This window comes from Cherax quadricarinatus, chromosome 20 (assembly GCF_038502225.1).
Source record: "Cherax quadricarinatus isolate ZL_2023a chromosome 20, ASM3850222v1, whole genome shotgun sequence".
Taxonomy (NCBI): domain Eukaryota; kingdom Metazoa; phylum Arthropoda; class Malacostraca; order Decapoda; family Parastacidae; genus Cherax; species Cherax quadricarinatus.
The window spans coordinates 37,805,796-37,820,787 of NC_091311.1; the positions used below are offsets into that span (position 1 = coordinate 37,805,796).

General features: G+C 36.6%; 1 protein-coding gene across 3 annotated transcripts in view; it reads right to left on the minus strand.

The window, feature by feature from the left end:
* The window catches only part of CycK (cyclin K), a 60,819-nt gene that overhangs the window by 22,439 nt on the left and 23,388 nt on the right, over positions 1-14,992 (minus strand). Inside the window, exons 4-5 of one of the 3 annotated variants that reach the window (XM_070086961.1) lie at positions 13,050-13,149; positions 1,133-1,186 (exon numbers count right to left, since the gene is read on the minus strand). In XM_070086961.1, coding sequence (XP_069943062.1) covers positions 1,133-1,186; positions 13,050-13,149 — 154 coding nt within the window. Of the gene's footprint in view, positions 1-1,132; positions 1,190-13,049; positions 13,150-14,992 lie in introns of all 3 variants that reach the window. The other 2 variants (XM_070086960.1, XM_070086962.1) reach the window with 2 other exon arrangements.

Genomic DNA, 14,992 nt, shown 5'->3' on the forward strand with positions numbered 1-14,992 from the left:
CAAACAGATCGACGTTCAAATTCGTAGTGCTACAAAAGTAGATCTACTTTTTTTTGCATATTTTCAAATATAACAAAAAAAATGTAGATATAAGTTTTTTTTACACGTTTTCAAATGTAAAACAAAAAAGAAGATCTACATTTTTTTACATACTTTCAGATGTTGAAAAAACATATATATACGTTTGGACCATTTAAGGGTTAATATACCTGAGCTTCCTTTATTTCTTTAGCATCATCCTTTCTATCACAGAAGTTTCTTTAATCTTCCTCTCAGATGTTAGCATGACTTCCCAATAACTAACTCCAAATATTTATCCACAACTCTATGGATTAATACCATGTACTACTCTGGAGTAGATCATTCATTCAGCAATAAAAACATATGAACAATATATGTACAGTGCCAGCACTCTGAAGGAGGGGTCTGGGATATCTGCTGATTAGAAGGACATCTAAAGTGTAGTATCTGCATGCCTCTGGTAAGACAGTGATAGTGTGAATAATGGCGAAAGTGTTCCTATTTCAGGTCACCCTGCATCAGTGTGAGATGGCCAACATATTAAAAAGAAATAAAATTCTATCCTAAGTATTCTATAAATTTACACATTTTTCATTTATTAAGCTCACCCTAACTGATTCCCTACTTTTTTCATTATTATCATAATCAAAACCAAGCACTAAAGCCCACTAGTGTCATACAGCACTGCAGGGCATGGGGTGCTGCTGGAGCAGAGTAGCAAGGGTGGAGAGGATAAGAGAGGTAGAATTAGAGTATGTCAAATCTACTTCTAATAAGTAGATGAGGCAGGAAAATGACCCAGGATAAAATCTACTCAGAGCACAGAGGAACACTGCAGTAAGCCTAATGGCCATGCTAGGCAGGCAATCTACACCAATTAGCCAAATCCTAATCTACTCAGGTTCATCAGAGAGGCAGTAATCTAATCCAGTTAGGAAAAAATCTAGCCCAGTAGGTTGAAGACATTCAGAAATATATATGTATATCTTAATATTTGTGGCTTCATAAATGACTTGCATATTTTTGTTCTTTAAAAATCATTGCATAATTGGAAAGTTCACAGAACTTCCAGAACACTAAACCCTTATCTCAGGATGATCTTTGAACTGACCGGCGAGAGAAGCGTCATGGTCCCGCCAGGAAGAGTCACGATGAAGAGCGGGAACTTCTGACAAGAACGTGGAGAAAATAGTGTTCAAGGATGTCTTCTTTAGACAGGCAATAACAAATCTAGTGGAAAATACTAGAAACATCAGCTTATATACTCCAGCAGGGAAGGAGAAATTTTCTGAGGAGAGTATGAAGTGGGATGCTAGGGTGCAGAGTTGCTGGGGTGAAGTGGGTTGCTGGGGTGCAATGGGCTGCTGGGGTGAGGTGTACTGCAGGAATGCAGTGGACTGCTTAGGTGAGGTAACAGTAAATTACATTAAAGTCGTTTAAAGTCCAGCTTTTGTCAATGTCATTGTGGTTACCAACAGTACTATATTTTGTGACAAATACATTAAGATCAACAGACAAAAAAATGAATGAAGAAACTACATGCTAGGGTCACTGTCTAAATAAATAAGATATTTTGTAACACTTGCTATTCTAATCATGAAAATGAAATAAATCTACTAATGTACTTAAACCAATGAAACAAAAGGATACATAAATAGGACTTGGGAAAACACTTTCTAATAATCTACAACTAAACAAAAGACTTAAGAGCCACATAAATCTTTTCAATGAAGATATACTCTCAGCCTCAGCTACTAACAATGTAAACATGCAATACCTGCTTGTCCTTGCACTTGTACTAAACAAGGTAATGGTATAGCAAGGACCCAAACCTTAATTGTCTATACTTGTCATCAGCCACATCTCTGGAGGAAATTAAATTATGATATAAAAAATTTACAATAATCAAGCTGAAATTATCATTATGTGCAATAAAGCTGCACAAGAATAAGCATCAACTACTTAATACTATTACAACAAGCCCCTTTTAACATACCTTCCTAGACATCCTCAAAATAGCAAACCTTCCAACATTAAAAATCTTGGACAAAAAAATACAAGATTAACCTTTTCAAGGTCGCCAGGTCCTCTCCGAGACTTGTTCTCAGGGTCGCCCAAATTTAAAAAAAAAAAAAATTTTCTTATGAAAAGATAGAGAATCTTTTCCCAATCATAATGACACCAAAAGTATGAAATTTGATGGAAAACTTATGGAATTATGCTCTCGTGAAGTTAGCGGTCTCGACGATGTTTATGCATTGGCGATTTTGCCCACTTTGAGCTCTATTTCCGGCCAATTCCAGTGTACTAGTCATAACTATTTCGCTAGAACTCCATTTTTTCTATCGAATGAATGCAAGAAACCACCCATTTACCAATTTCAACTATCCAATAAGGTGGTCAGAATTTAGCAATTTTGCCAATTTCACACAAATTTCAAAAGATGCCAATTTCCGAATAGGGTCCAGAATAAACAAAGACATTCCTGGCACTAAAATAATAAGTTCTCTGTTTGTTAGCTACATCCCCAGGCCCCTCTTATGTTTCTTTGGCTTTCCACTTTGAATTTTTATTCTTACAAAAAATAGAAGATTTACTGTTATGCAGACTACTGCATTAGTGTAGAAATGGTATAAATAATATCAGTGCACTTGTGAAAGAATATTAAACTCACCAGTTGACGTGTATTGGAAGCTTGGCATGATTTGTTTACTTTTGAACTTTGGTAAAAATCGAACATTTCTGCTACTTTGAGCTCAATTTCAAGGTACTTTTCATTGTAAAACCAGTCAAAATCATCTCAATTTCTGTAATATGTCTTCCATTCTATAAAATGAGACCAGGAAAACTAGAATACAACCATAAATTCCATACGAAAATGCAGTGCAAAGTTGCTGTTTTAATCCAAAAACACGGTCAAAGTTTTTTTTCCCATTACGCACAGTGTGCTGCAGGATTTTTTTTATACTGCGCACACTGACCACATAGACCCATTCTTTCATATGTACGCCTACCAGCTTTCTCTCACTAGATTTGAGGGCACTAGAATTTAGGCGTACTAGTACGTCAAAAACCCTGGGGCGTAAGCCGTACTAGTACAGCCGAAACCCTGAAAAGGTTAACCAATATACCCCACAGTCGAAAGACTACCCAGTCGAGCACCACCATGCCAGAGATTGCTGCTACTGTAACTGGATTAACACTTAATTACTATCCTATGATTGCATCTGTGGCCATAGACATTACTGGAATCTGTGTCCAAAGATACCACCAGCCCCAACACCACACAAAAGCATTTACATTTTACCGCACCCTGCCATTATTCCAGCAAGTCATTTTATTTGACAAAGACCAATGACAGGTGATTCTTTCCTGATTAATAAAGACTTAATAAATAATCACAAAATGTTCTATCCCTATTGTAAGAAAATGTAAACAAACTACATAAAATGTGACAAGAATAATATAAAGATGAACTATTTATTAACCTGTTCAAAATCTTTAACCCTTTGACTGTCGCAAGCCCCTTTCTGAAACTGTCATTTTATGTCGCAAAATTTTTGGAAAAAAAAAAAAGTTTTCTCATGAAATGATAGAGAATCTTTTTCCGATGGTAATGACACCAAAAGTACGAAATTAGGTCAAAAACTCATGGAATTACGCTCCCGCAAAGTTAGCGGTCTTGGCGACATATACGCATCAGCAATTTCGCCAACTTTGAGCCCTGTTTTTGGTCAATTCCTTTGTTCCAGTTTACCAAACTCATAGCTATTTCATTAGAACTCCATTTTTTCTATCAGTTGAGTACAAGAAACCGCCCATTTACCGATTTGAACTACCCAATAGTGGTCAGAAATTGGCAATTTGGCCAATTTCACGCAAATTAAAAAAGATGCCAATTTCAAAATAGGGTCCAGAATAAATGATGTAGACATTCTTGGCACTAAAATAACATATCCTCTATTCATTAGTCACGTCTCTAGGCCCCTCTTATATTACTATTGCTTTCTATTTTGATTTTTTATTCATACAAAAAATACAAAATTTACTGTTATGCAGACTACTCCATTATTGTAAAAATGGTATAAATAATATCAGTGCACTAGTGAAAGAATATCAGACTCCCCAGTTGACATGTATTGGACGTGTGGTGTGATCTGCTTACTCCTGAACATTGGTAAAAATCGAACATTTCCACTACTTTGAGCTCAACTTCAAGGTCGTTTTCATCGTGAAACTAATCAAAACCATCTCTATTTCTGTAATATGTTTTCCATTTTATCACACGAGACCATGAAAACGAGAATATAACGATAAACACTATACGAAAATACACCTCAAATTCGGAGTTTTAATAAAAAAAAAAAAGTCAGTTTTTTTTTCTCATTATGCAGTGCGCGCTGCAGGATTTTTTTTATGTGGTGCACACTGACCACACAGACCCATTCTCTCACATGTGGGCCTACCAGCTTTCTCCTGCTTGATTTGAAGCCGCTAGAATTATTGAGTATATATACGTCCGAAACACTGGCTCATAAGACGTATATATACGACCAAAACAGTCAAAGGGTTAATACAACTTCTACTTAAAATTAATGAATTATGGACTATTTTATTCAATCTTAACGCCAGTGAAAGGCACCAACAGGTAACCCCTACAAATGACTATATTACACAAATCTTTTCACATCAAATGAATAGTATATGTGTACTGTACAGGGATCAACAGTTTTACAATGCATCAAACCAATAACAGCAAATCAACAGAATCAAATGATACAGTACTATATTCACAGAGACACATGAATATTATATGGCCATATAGCACCTGGGAAATGGGAGGTAAGAAAGTTTGATCTAGGAAGGAGATAGTTACCCTTCACCAGGTATCAAAGCACTTCCCTTGAAGGGAAAGCAAACTATATTAAATAGAAGAGTAGCAGCACACTGCTGATACATCAAATTTTGCTAAAAAGAAAAAACTAGTTATAGGCAATTAGACTTGCTACACATACGAATCATTCATTTGTTCTACTTCAGAACCATCGACTGTAGTTCAGAATTTTACTAATCAAGACTTGCAAACATTTCCTTTGAAAACTCCAGCAGAACCTACGAAGAACACCACAAAAATATTACTTCTTTGATATTCCATGCATATGACAAAATCTATGTAGAAATGCCATGCAAATTAAGGGATCAAAAATTTTCAATAGAATACTAGAGGAAACAAAAGCTGTACAAAATTAAAAAAGTTTAAAAGAAATCACAAAAAAACAGTATGAACATGTAATTGTGTTCATATATATAGTACAGAATAATAAATATATAGAATAATAATACTATTATTATTCTATATATTAATCATAGTTTGTTAATGTATAATTATCATTGCTATAGTATGAATAAATTTCAACTGCATCAACATATTATGGACTAAATATCTATCCAATCAGTGCCAAATTCATTACTGTTAATTATAATATAGTGCTATACATGTATATATCAAATGCATATCAGATTAATCCTTATACATACTGTTACCTCACTGCAAATTTCATCCTATGACATACATATTAAATTTGTGGCCAGCTCACCAATATAAATGATAGTGTTGCATTTTCATGTTTATTGGAATTCATTATTATTATGATAAGTGTTTTTTTACTGTTAATACTAGGTAAACCTTATCTTAATGTTACACATTATCTATACTATGAATACTGTACTGTAAAAACATGAAATTCAAGTTCTTGACTTAGCTTAAATTCTACAGTCCAACCATCAAACTGCTGTATCTTTTTTCAAATTGTTGTTTATTAACCCTTTGAGGGTTCAAAGGCCAAATCTCAGAGTGACAACTAGGGTCCAAGAATTTTCAAAACAAAAATTTCTTATTTTTTTTCTTATGAAATGGTAGAGAATCTTCTTCTGAAGGTAATAAAACAAAAAGTATGAAATTTGATGGAAAATTGACAAAATTAATCTCGCGAATTTTGCTGTGTAAGCGATATTTATGCATCAGCGATATTGGCAATTTTGACTCCCATTTTAAGCCAATTACATTAATCCAGTCAACCAAATTCTTATCTATTTCGCTAGTATTACTTCTATTTTATCGGTTGAGCATAAGAAATCACCCAATAAAGTGATCGGAAATCGGTAATTTGGCCAATTTAAAACAAACTTCAAAATATTCCAATTTCAAAATAGGGTCCAGAATAAACAATGCAGGCATTCCTGGTACTAAATTAACATTTCCTCTGTTTATTAGTTATGTTTTCAGGCTTGACAAATGAATTCCATTTTGATTTCTTATTCACACGAAATTTTATTCGCACCAAAAACAGAAGATTTACTGTTATGCAATATTGTAATAATTGTATAAATAATACCAGCACATTCGGGAATGTATATCAGACCCATCAGCTGACATGTATTAGACACGTGACATCATTTGTTTACTCTTGAACATCGGCAAAAAATTGAACATTTCTGCTACTTTGAGCTCAGTTTCAAGCCATTTTCAGTACTACCAATCAAAATCATCTCTATTCCTGTAACATATCTTCCATTCTATCAAATAAGACCAAGAAATCACGAATACAACTGTAAAAAACATACGAAAAAACACCGCAAAGTCGCTGCCTAAATCCAAAAATATGGTAGCAGTTTTTTTTCTCATTATGCACTGCCTGCTGCAGTATTTGTTTTATATGATGCACACTTACCACACAGACGTATTCTCTCATATCTAGGCCCAAATTTACCACTTACAGCTTATCTGAGTGAGCTGAGCTCACGCCGTAGTTCTACGGCTTGGACCCAGGCTTCAAAGCCAAAGAACTACGGGACGGACCCTCAAAGGGTTAACTTTTACCATATTTCTGCAAATAAAATTTTATTATTATAATTTATCATCATCTTGAAGGATCATTTCAGGATGACTTCACTATAGGAGATGCATGTCATTATCATGGCACATGGTGTTGGTACTACTGTTATTGTGCACTGTCTGCATTTTTGTATTTATCTAACCAAATATTTAGGGTGCATAAAGCTTTGACTTTATAAATTGTTACATCAGCCAAACAAGATCATGCAGATGTCAACTTTTGTATTCTTGGAATTTTGTAATCCTAGCAAAGAAGTACTAGGTATGGTAATTTGACATGTGACTTCCATTTTGCAGCTTCTCAGTGAATGAGTGATGAAGGAAGTGTTGCAGGTGGGCAGGATGATCCCTGTGTCAAATTCAATGAATATTTAGACAATTTCTAATGTCTGTAACTATATTTTATCCATCCTGGATAACATGGAAGGGAAATCCTAGCATATATCCCACTGATATATTGACTAAGGATTTTGCAAGAGAGATTTCATATGCTCTATGAAAGAAGTCAAAGATGAAACTGCATTTAGTTCAGTTAGTGGTGGACAAGGTTGTTCTTTTTCATGGGACTATGCTTGTTTAATGGGTAGTGTGTCCAAGAAGGAAAGGTGTCTTTTTTCCAAGGTGAATGGGATAGGTGGCTACAATGAATTCAGTCCCTGAAACTTCATAGACATAGGTAGTAGGTTGGTAGACAGCAGCTGCTCAGGGAGGCACTACCGTCTTGCTAAGTGAGTGTAAAACGGAAACCTGTAATTGTTTTACATGATGGTAGGATTACTGGTGTCTTTTTTCTGTTTCATAAATATGCAGGGTTTCAGGTACATCTTGCTACTTCTACTTACACTTAGGTCACACTATACATGCATTATTTTTGTTTTTCTTATTAACACATCGGCCGTCTCTCACCAAGGCAGGGTGGCCCGAAAAAGAAAAATTTTCATCATCATTCACTCCATCACTGTCTTGCCAGAGGTGCACTCCCACTAGTTAAAAAACTGCAACATTAACATCCCTCCTTCAGAGTGCAGGCACTGTACTTCCCATCTCCAGGACTCAAGTCCAGCCTGCCGGTTTCCCTGAATCCCTTCATAAATGTTACCTTGCTCACACTCCAACAGACGTCGAGTCCTAAAAACCATTTATCTCTGTTTGCTCCTATCTAAGAAGCTCATGAATGCTTGCTGGAAGTCCAAGCCCCTCACACACAAAACCTCCTTTACCCCCTCCCTCCAACCTTTCCTAGACCGACCCCTACCCCGCCTTCCCTCCACTACAGATTTATACACTCTCGAAGTCATTCTATTTTGTTCCATCCTCTCTACATGTCCAAACCACCTCAATAACCCCTCCTCAGCCCTGTGGATAATAGTTTTAGTAATCCCGCACCTCCTCCTAATTTCCAAACTACAAATTCTCTGCATTATATTCACACCACACATTGCCCTCAGACATGACATCTCCACTGCCTCCAGCCTTCTCCTTGTTGCAACATTCACCACCCATATTTCACACCCATATAAGAGCATTGGTATAACTATACTCTCATACATTCCACTCTTTGCTTCCATGGACAACGTTCTTTGTCTCCACAGACTCCTAATTTCACCACTCACCTTTTTCCCCTCATCAATTCTATGATTAACTTCATCTTTCATAGACCCATCTGCTGACAAATCCACTCTTAAATATCTGAATACATTCACCTCCATACTCTTTCCCTTCAATCTGATATCCAATCTTTCGCCACCTAATTTTTTATCCTCATCACCTTACTCTTTCCTATATTCCCTTTTAATTTTCTTCTTTTACATACCCTACTAAACTCATCCACCAACCTCTACAAGCATATATGTATACACACCCCTCTGGGTTATCTATTTCCTTACTAGTTCTTCTTCTTGTTTATTTCCTCTTATCTCCATCAGGAAGTGGAACAGAATTCTTCCTCTGTAAGCCATGCATATTGTGAGAGGCGACTAAAATGCCCGGAGCAAGGGGCTAGTAACCCCCTCTGTATAAATTACTAAATTTAAAAAGAGAAACGTTTGTTTTTCTTTTTAGGTCACCCTGCATCAGTGGGATATGGCCAGTTTGTTGGATAAAAAAAATTAATTGATTTAACTATATAGAGGGGAGAATAAATATATTGTTAATTTAACACTGTCAATGCAGAGTACTGTACAGGGGAAAATTTTAGCGAAGAGTCCAGTTTCAAGTGACTCAATGAAGAGACGGGCAAGGATAGCACAGAGTTAGGAGCTCACAACCATGGCAAATCTGTGTATTGAAAAGGTAATCAAAACTGAAGTAAATGAAGTTTATACATATGTCAGCTAAGTTGATAAGTTGTTGTGGGTAATGAATAGTAAAGTATTTTTGGAAGGAAGTCATTCTTTGAAGTCTTTTGGGATTGACCGTCAGGATCTCAGTAAATAAGCTAACAAACTGTGCAAGAATCAATGAGGACAATACAGCTCTGAGCTTGCAGCTGAAAGGACTGCAGTTCAGTCCCCAGTGCTCCCTACATAATTTCTTAATTTCATGATACTGTAGAGAAATTCTCATTTCAAGTCACATCAACCCAGGAATTGTTTTTTTACTCACTGGCCATTTCCCACAAAGGTAGAGTGACCTAAAAAAGGAAACAGTTCCATCACTCAATCAATAGCTGTCTTGGCAGAAGTGTGCAAACATCACAATTCATGTGACCCTTTCAGCTGCAACATTCCCACCCCTTCTTCAGAAAACAGGCACTGTACTTCCCACCTTCAGGACTTAAATCTGACTGACTGGTTTCCCAGAATCCAACAACACATCAAACCATAAAACCCCCTAGTCTGTACCTAAAATGGGCCACCTCTCTCAATGCCTAAACACCCTCAACAACCCTTCTTCAGTCCCCATTTATTAACCCTACCCTGTCTCCTAATTTCTACACTCTGAATTCTCTGCATAATATTCACACCACACACTGCTCTCATATATGACATTTCTACTCCTTCTAGCTTCTGAAATTATCTGTTTCTCTTGACCTGCTCTGATGTCACATCTGATCATTGCAAAGACTGTTTATTTTGTACGTGAATATGACTGCATCTATTATGAGCTTTATGTTGTTCTCCTATCATGTTTTCCAGGAAAGCAGAAATAAAGCTTCATGTGTATTAAGAAATACTGTAGTTAGCAGTGAACCTTACATGAGGAACATCCTGCCAATGGCAGCACTATGTACCTGCACATCACCCATACACTAAGTAGTAAAAATGTAAGATGATTGTTAAATGTAAGATGCTTGTCACACCAATAAGAAAATTTGAAACTTCACTAGGCCTACCCTCATTTCCCCCTTTCGTTATACCTTTTCTTTGGTAAATGTGACAAAATTTATATTTTCAAGACTTTTTGTAATCTAAAAACACTGCTGAACATAAACATGCATGCACTGTCACAACACAAGCAATGCTTATAGAATCATCATTATAACTGCATGCACCTGATTGTATAGGAAGACCCAAAAATTATCTTCAAAGTTGATTTGAAAACCCTGAGAAAATGTTTCAAGAGGCAAGTGTCATAAAATGCAGCAGCACCATCGAGGAAAATCAGAGAACATTCAGTAATCATCAGTCACTGGTCACTAAAATGTTGATAAAGGCATTGTTGAAAATGTATGTGATGTAAGCTTCCAGGAGCAATCCGCCAAACTTAATACAAAATGTTCCTCCACTGCTTTGATGAGGTATATGAACTCGTGTATCTTGAAGAATAAATTTAGTGTTTGTAACAATTCATAAAAACCATACAGATGGTGAATGAAGACTGGGCAATGTTTAAGTCTATCCTGAATCATTACATCTCTTGACTTTATAATGGTAGAGGACTGACCATAAAAGTCATCCAGTTGTTTTGTTTTCCAATTTATTTGTTTCTTGAAAACTGACCTTCCTTATAGCTTCCACTGACGTGTTAAAGCCTGTACCAAGCAAAATGTTGTGTAAGTAATGCCTCATCCTTGAACCATATTTTTTTTTTCAGTGGCCACTGAACTAAGTGGCCAATCAGTAGACATTCATCTAACATCAAGTTACCAGTTTTTCACATGATTTGCAGGGGATGGGTGTTCAATTTCTGGTAGTAAATATCTGTTTCCTTTAATAGGCTTCTGAATCTGAGAAAAGCAAATAAAGTTGGCAGAAGTCTAGAGTATAACTGCTATAATTAAAACTGTAGCTTCCTGTTCTTATTCTTGAGGGGCAGTTTGTCAAGAGGAGGTTATTCTAAAATACCACTAATAGTCAAACATTACATCAATTTCTGCCTTTTTGGTGTCATCACCTTTCAAAAAGATTATCATTTTAGGAAATATTTTTTAAAAATGCTAACACAGAAGGGGATTTTAATCTGGGAGGTCCCAACAGCTTAACCCACTAGTGTGTTACAGAATGGCCCATTTTAAGACTTTTTACTTTTGTGACTTTTGCTATATTTTTGATAATTTATTTATGAATTTTTGAAAAAAGGAGTTCAAACAGTCATTCTTTACACTTATGAGCAATTGTAAATGACTAGGTAACACATACTCCCAGGTCTAAAACTATACTGCTTCACATCTTTACTTGTCGCTCTGCTTGAAAAAGAATTAGGGGCTATTTGAGTTGTTACTAGAGGATGACAAAGAGTTGCTCTATTGGTGCGTAGCAATCTTAATTTCCTGTGCACTGATTAAGTTCTGCAAGGGCTCAAAGTAGGCCTAAAAATGTACCCTATTTGTTGTAAACAAACACTAAAGGGTTAAGGGTTAATTCAAGTTAGTTCCCTACCTGTCACTCAGGAATGTCTCCAGCTAATGTAGTACTTTCCTGTGTTTGTTAAAGCTTTCGTGTGGTTTGGGAACATGGAGTTTGCCCATCCCTCTATTTCCTACCTAGTCTCCATCAGCCTGTAGCAAGTCCATTAGGTTTGCAAGACATGACTTCTCATTCTTGAAACTGCACTGTTGTTCTGTGATGAAGTCTGTATTCTCAACAAATTCAACCCATTTTCTCTATTCTTTCCATTAATTACTACATCATAATCATTGCAAATACTGGTTTGTAGTTTAGTGCCTCCTATCTGTTAGCCCTTAATAAATATTTAGAGACAACTTCGCAGTCTTCCAGGAGTGTGGCAAATTCCCTCTATCTTGTGATTTGTTGATTTGAGCAGGTAACCTGTTCAGAGCTTTGACAAAGACTCTACATATCTATGGCAGTATTTTTGTCAGGTCCTGTTGACCTTGATATGTTGAAAACTTTAAAGATTCCCATTGCTTTCTGGTTCAATGTGTTAATATTTGCCAGCTCCACATGGTATGTTATTCTTTTCACTTATGACACTAGCTCATGTTTGACTGTGATGACTGAAATCTTTTAAAAGTTATTTTACATACTGTATATTCCTAATGTTGTCTTATCACCTCAACTTTCAATGACAAGTCTCCTATGTGGATATGGAGTAACTTTGACTGTTTTTGCATTAACTTCCATATTACAAATTTTAACTGCCTCTCTACTTGCCTCCTTTGAAATACTGTAGTTCTTTTTTTACTTTCCCATTTAGCTCTATTTTCTGCCATAGTGTGTTCTGTTCTAGATTCAATTGCTTCAATCATGTATCATGAAATGTTTGCTTTAGGCTATGCTCATTCCTTGCAATACAAAATTTGTAAATAACTTTATATTCTTCAACACTACCTAGTTTTTCTTGGATAAAAAAGCATAAACACTTGGCTTCATATTTAGGAATCAATGCTTCTTACCGTATTATAATTAAGGAAAATAGCCCAACCTCTTAAAGAGGTGTACAGCACCAGAGAAATGAAAGGAAATCAGCTTTGATCCAAGGAAGGTAGCTCTAATTTCTTGGGTCAAGAACCCTTCATCATCAAGGCAACCCCACTGAAGTGTGTTACAAGATGAAGTGTGTTACCAGATGTTGCTGCAACAAACACTAGAGCAACCTATCATCTAAGTATGCTACTGCTGATCAATAAGTATGACTGAGCCATATCCTAGAGCTTTTAATAATAACAATACTTATTAACAGAATAAATCTCTGAGGGTCATTCACCACTGAGAGAGTTAATAATACTCACCTTTGAGACATTTTGCATATTTCAATAAATAGGTGTATGGATGTTCAACAATAAAATCAAACTTAATAGTTTGCAAGAGGATTCTCTCCAAAGTCATAACCTGAAAAACAGTTAGACTTGAGTACATCATATATTAATGTAAAAAACTTCAAATACTCATTTAGTATACTTGGTTAAAAATGCTACAATCATCAATGTTAATAAACATTAGAATGTATACTGTATTTACAGACAGTGGACCCCCGAGTTTCGGCAGCCTCGACTTTCGTGAAATTCGACCTTTGGCGAGTTTTTTGGGAAAAATTTGGCCTCGAGTTTCGTGAAAAGACTCGTGTCTCGGCGACCGTCCGGTACCCGTCCACCCGTCACCGCACACACCAAGCCAGTCTCCCACGCCATTCACGCTCAGTGTGCTATTGTTTACCAACACGTGACCATCACCCCGCGGATTCATACAATACATTTCATAATAATCCATTGTTTTTTGTGCTTGCAACTGCTAAATAAGTCATCATGGATCCAAGGAAAGATAGTGCAAGCCCTTTGGTAAATAAAGTGAGTGACGGGGATGTGGAAGAGTTGGTGGAGGACCACAGGGAAGAGCTAACCACTGACGAACTGCAAGAGCTTCAACTGGAACAGCATCAGACCACAGCCGAGGAACTTGCTTCAGAGGAGGAGGAAGAGTGGATGAGGTGCCTTCTTCAGTGATTAAGGACATGTGTGGAATGTGGAATGAGTTGCAAAGTATTGTTGAAAAGTATCACCCTGACCAAGCTGAAACAAGCCATATCTGCAACATGTATAATGACAGTGTTGTGTCCCACTTCAGGCAGGGAAATCTTAAAGAAAAGCCAGAAAAAGACCTCTCTGGACAGATATTTTGTGCGACAGGGGTCCAGTGACTCTCAAGTTGTTCCCAGTGGCATTAAAAGAAGAAGGGAAGTAACCCCAGATAAGGACTTGCTACCGAAAGTCCTAATCGAAGCAGATTCTCCTTCCAAACAATAGTGTACACCTTCCTCCTATCCCCTCCTCCCGTCTTCCATCCACGCAGAAGTCTTCAGTAAAGGTAAGTGTAATGTTATTATTTTTTTTTAAATGCATGTACTTGATTTCTGATTGTTTTCATTATGTAAATCTTTATTTAATTTGAAAAAAAAAAAAATTATTTTAATATTTTTGTGTGTCTGGAAAGGATTAATTTTATTTCCATTACAGTGTAACCTCAAATTTCGAACGTATCACATATCGAACGTTTCAAAAATAGAACCCTTTTTTCTGAACCAACTTTGTCCCCATTATCGAACTCGCCCCTATTTTTGGACCGCCGGGTACTGACCTGTCCGCCAGCCCGCTCTGTCCGCGTCCCCGCGCAGGCGCCGTGAGCCAGTCTGGCTTTGTTGATGCTTGAATGAACACTAACCTGCACTCTCATTCAAACATTTTACGATTATTAAAAGACAGAAGGGAAGTAACTCCAGAGAGGGCTTTACCTGAAGTCCTCATGGAGAGGGATTCTCCTTCCAAACACTAACCCCAACTCCCTCTCTCCTCCTCCCTATCTTCTAGATGCCATCACCAATCTTCAATAAAGGTAAGTAAAAATGTTATTTTATATTTATATACATAATTGAACACTATAGTATTTGTTGTGTATATGTTAAACTGTAATTAACCTCTATAAAATGTATTTTTTTGTGAATATTTTTGGGTTTCTGAAACGGATTAATTGTATTTCCATTATTTCTTATGGGAATTATTGCTTCGATTTTCAGACTTTTCAAATTTAGAACTAGCTCCTGGAACGGATTAAGTTCGATATTTGAGGTTCCACTGTATTTCTTATGGGGAAAATGGTTTCGAGTTTCCTGAATTTCGACCTTCGGCGGGCTCTCTGGAACGGGTTAATCATGAAACTCAGGGGTCAACTGTACATCCAA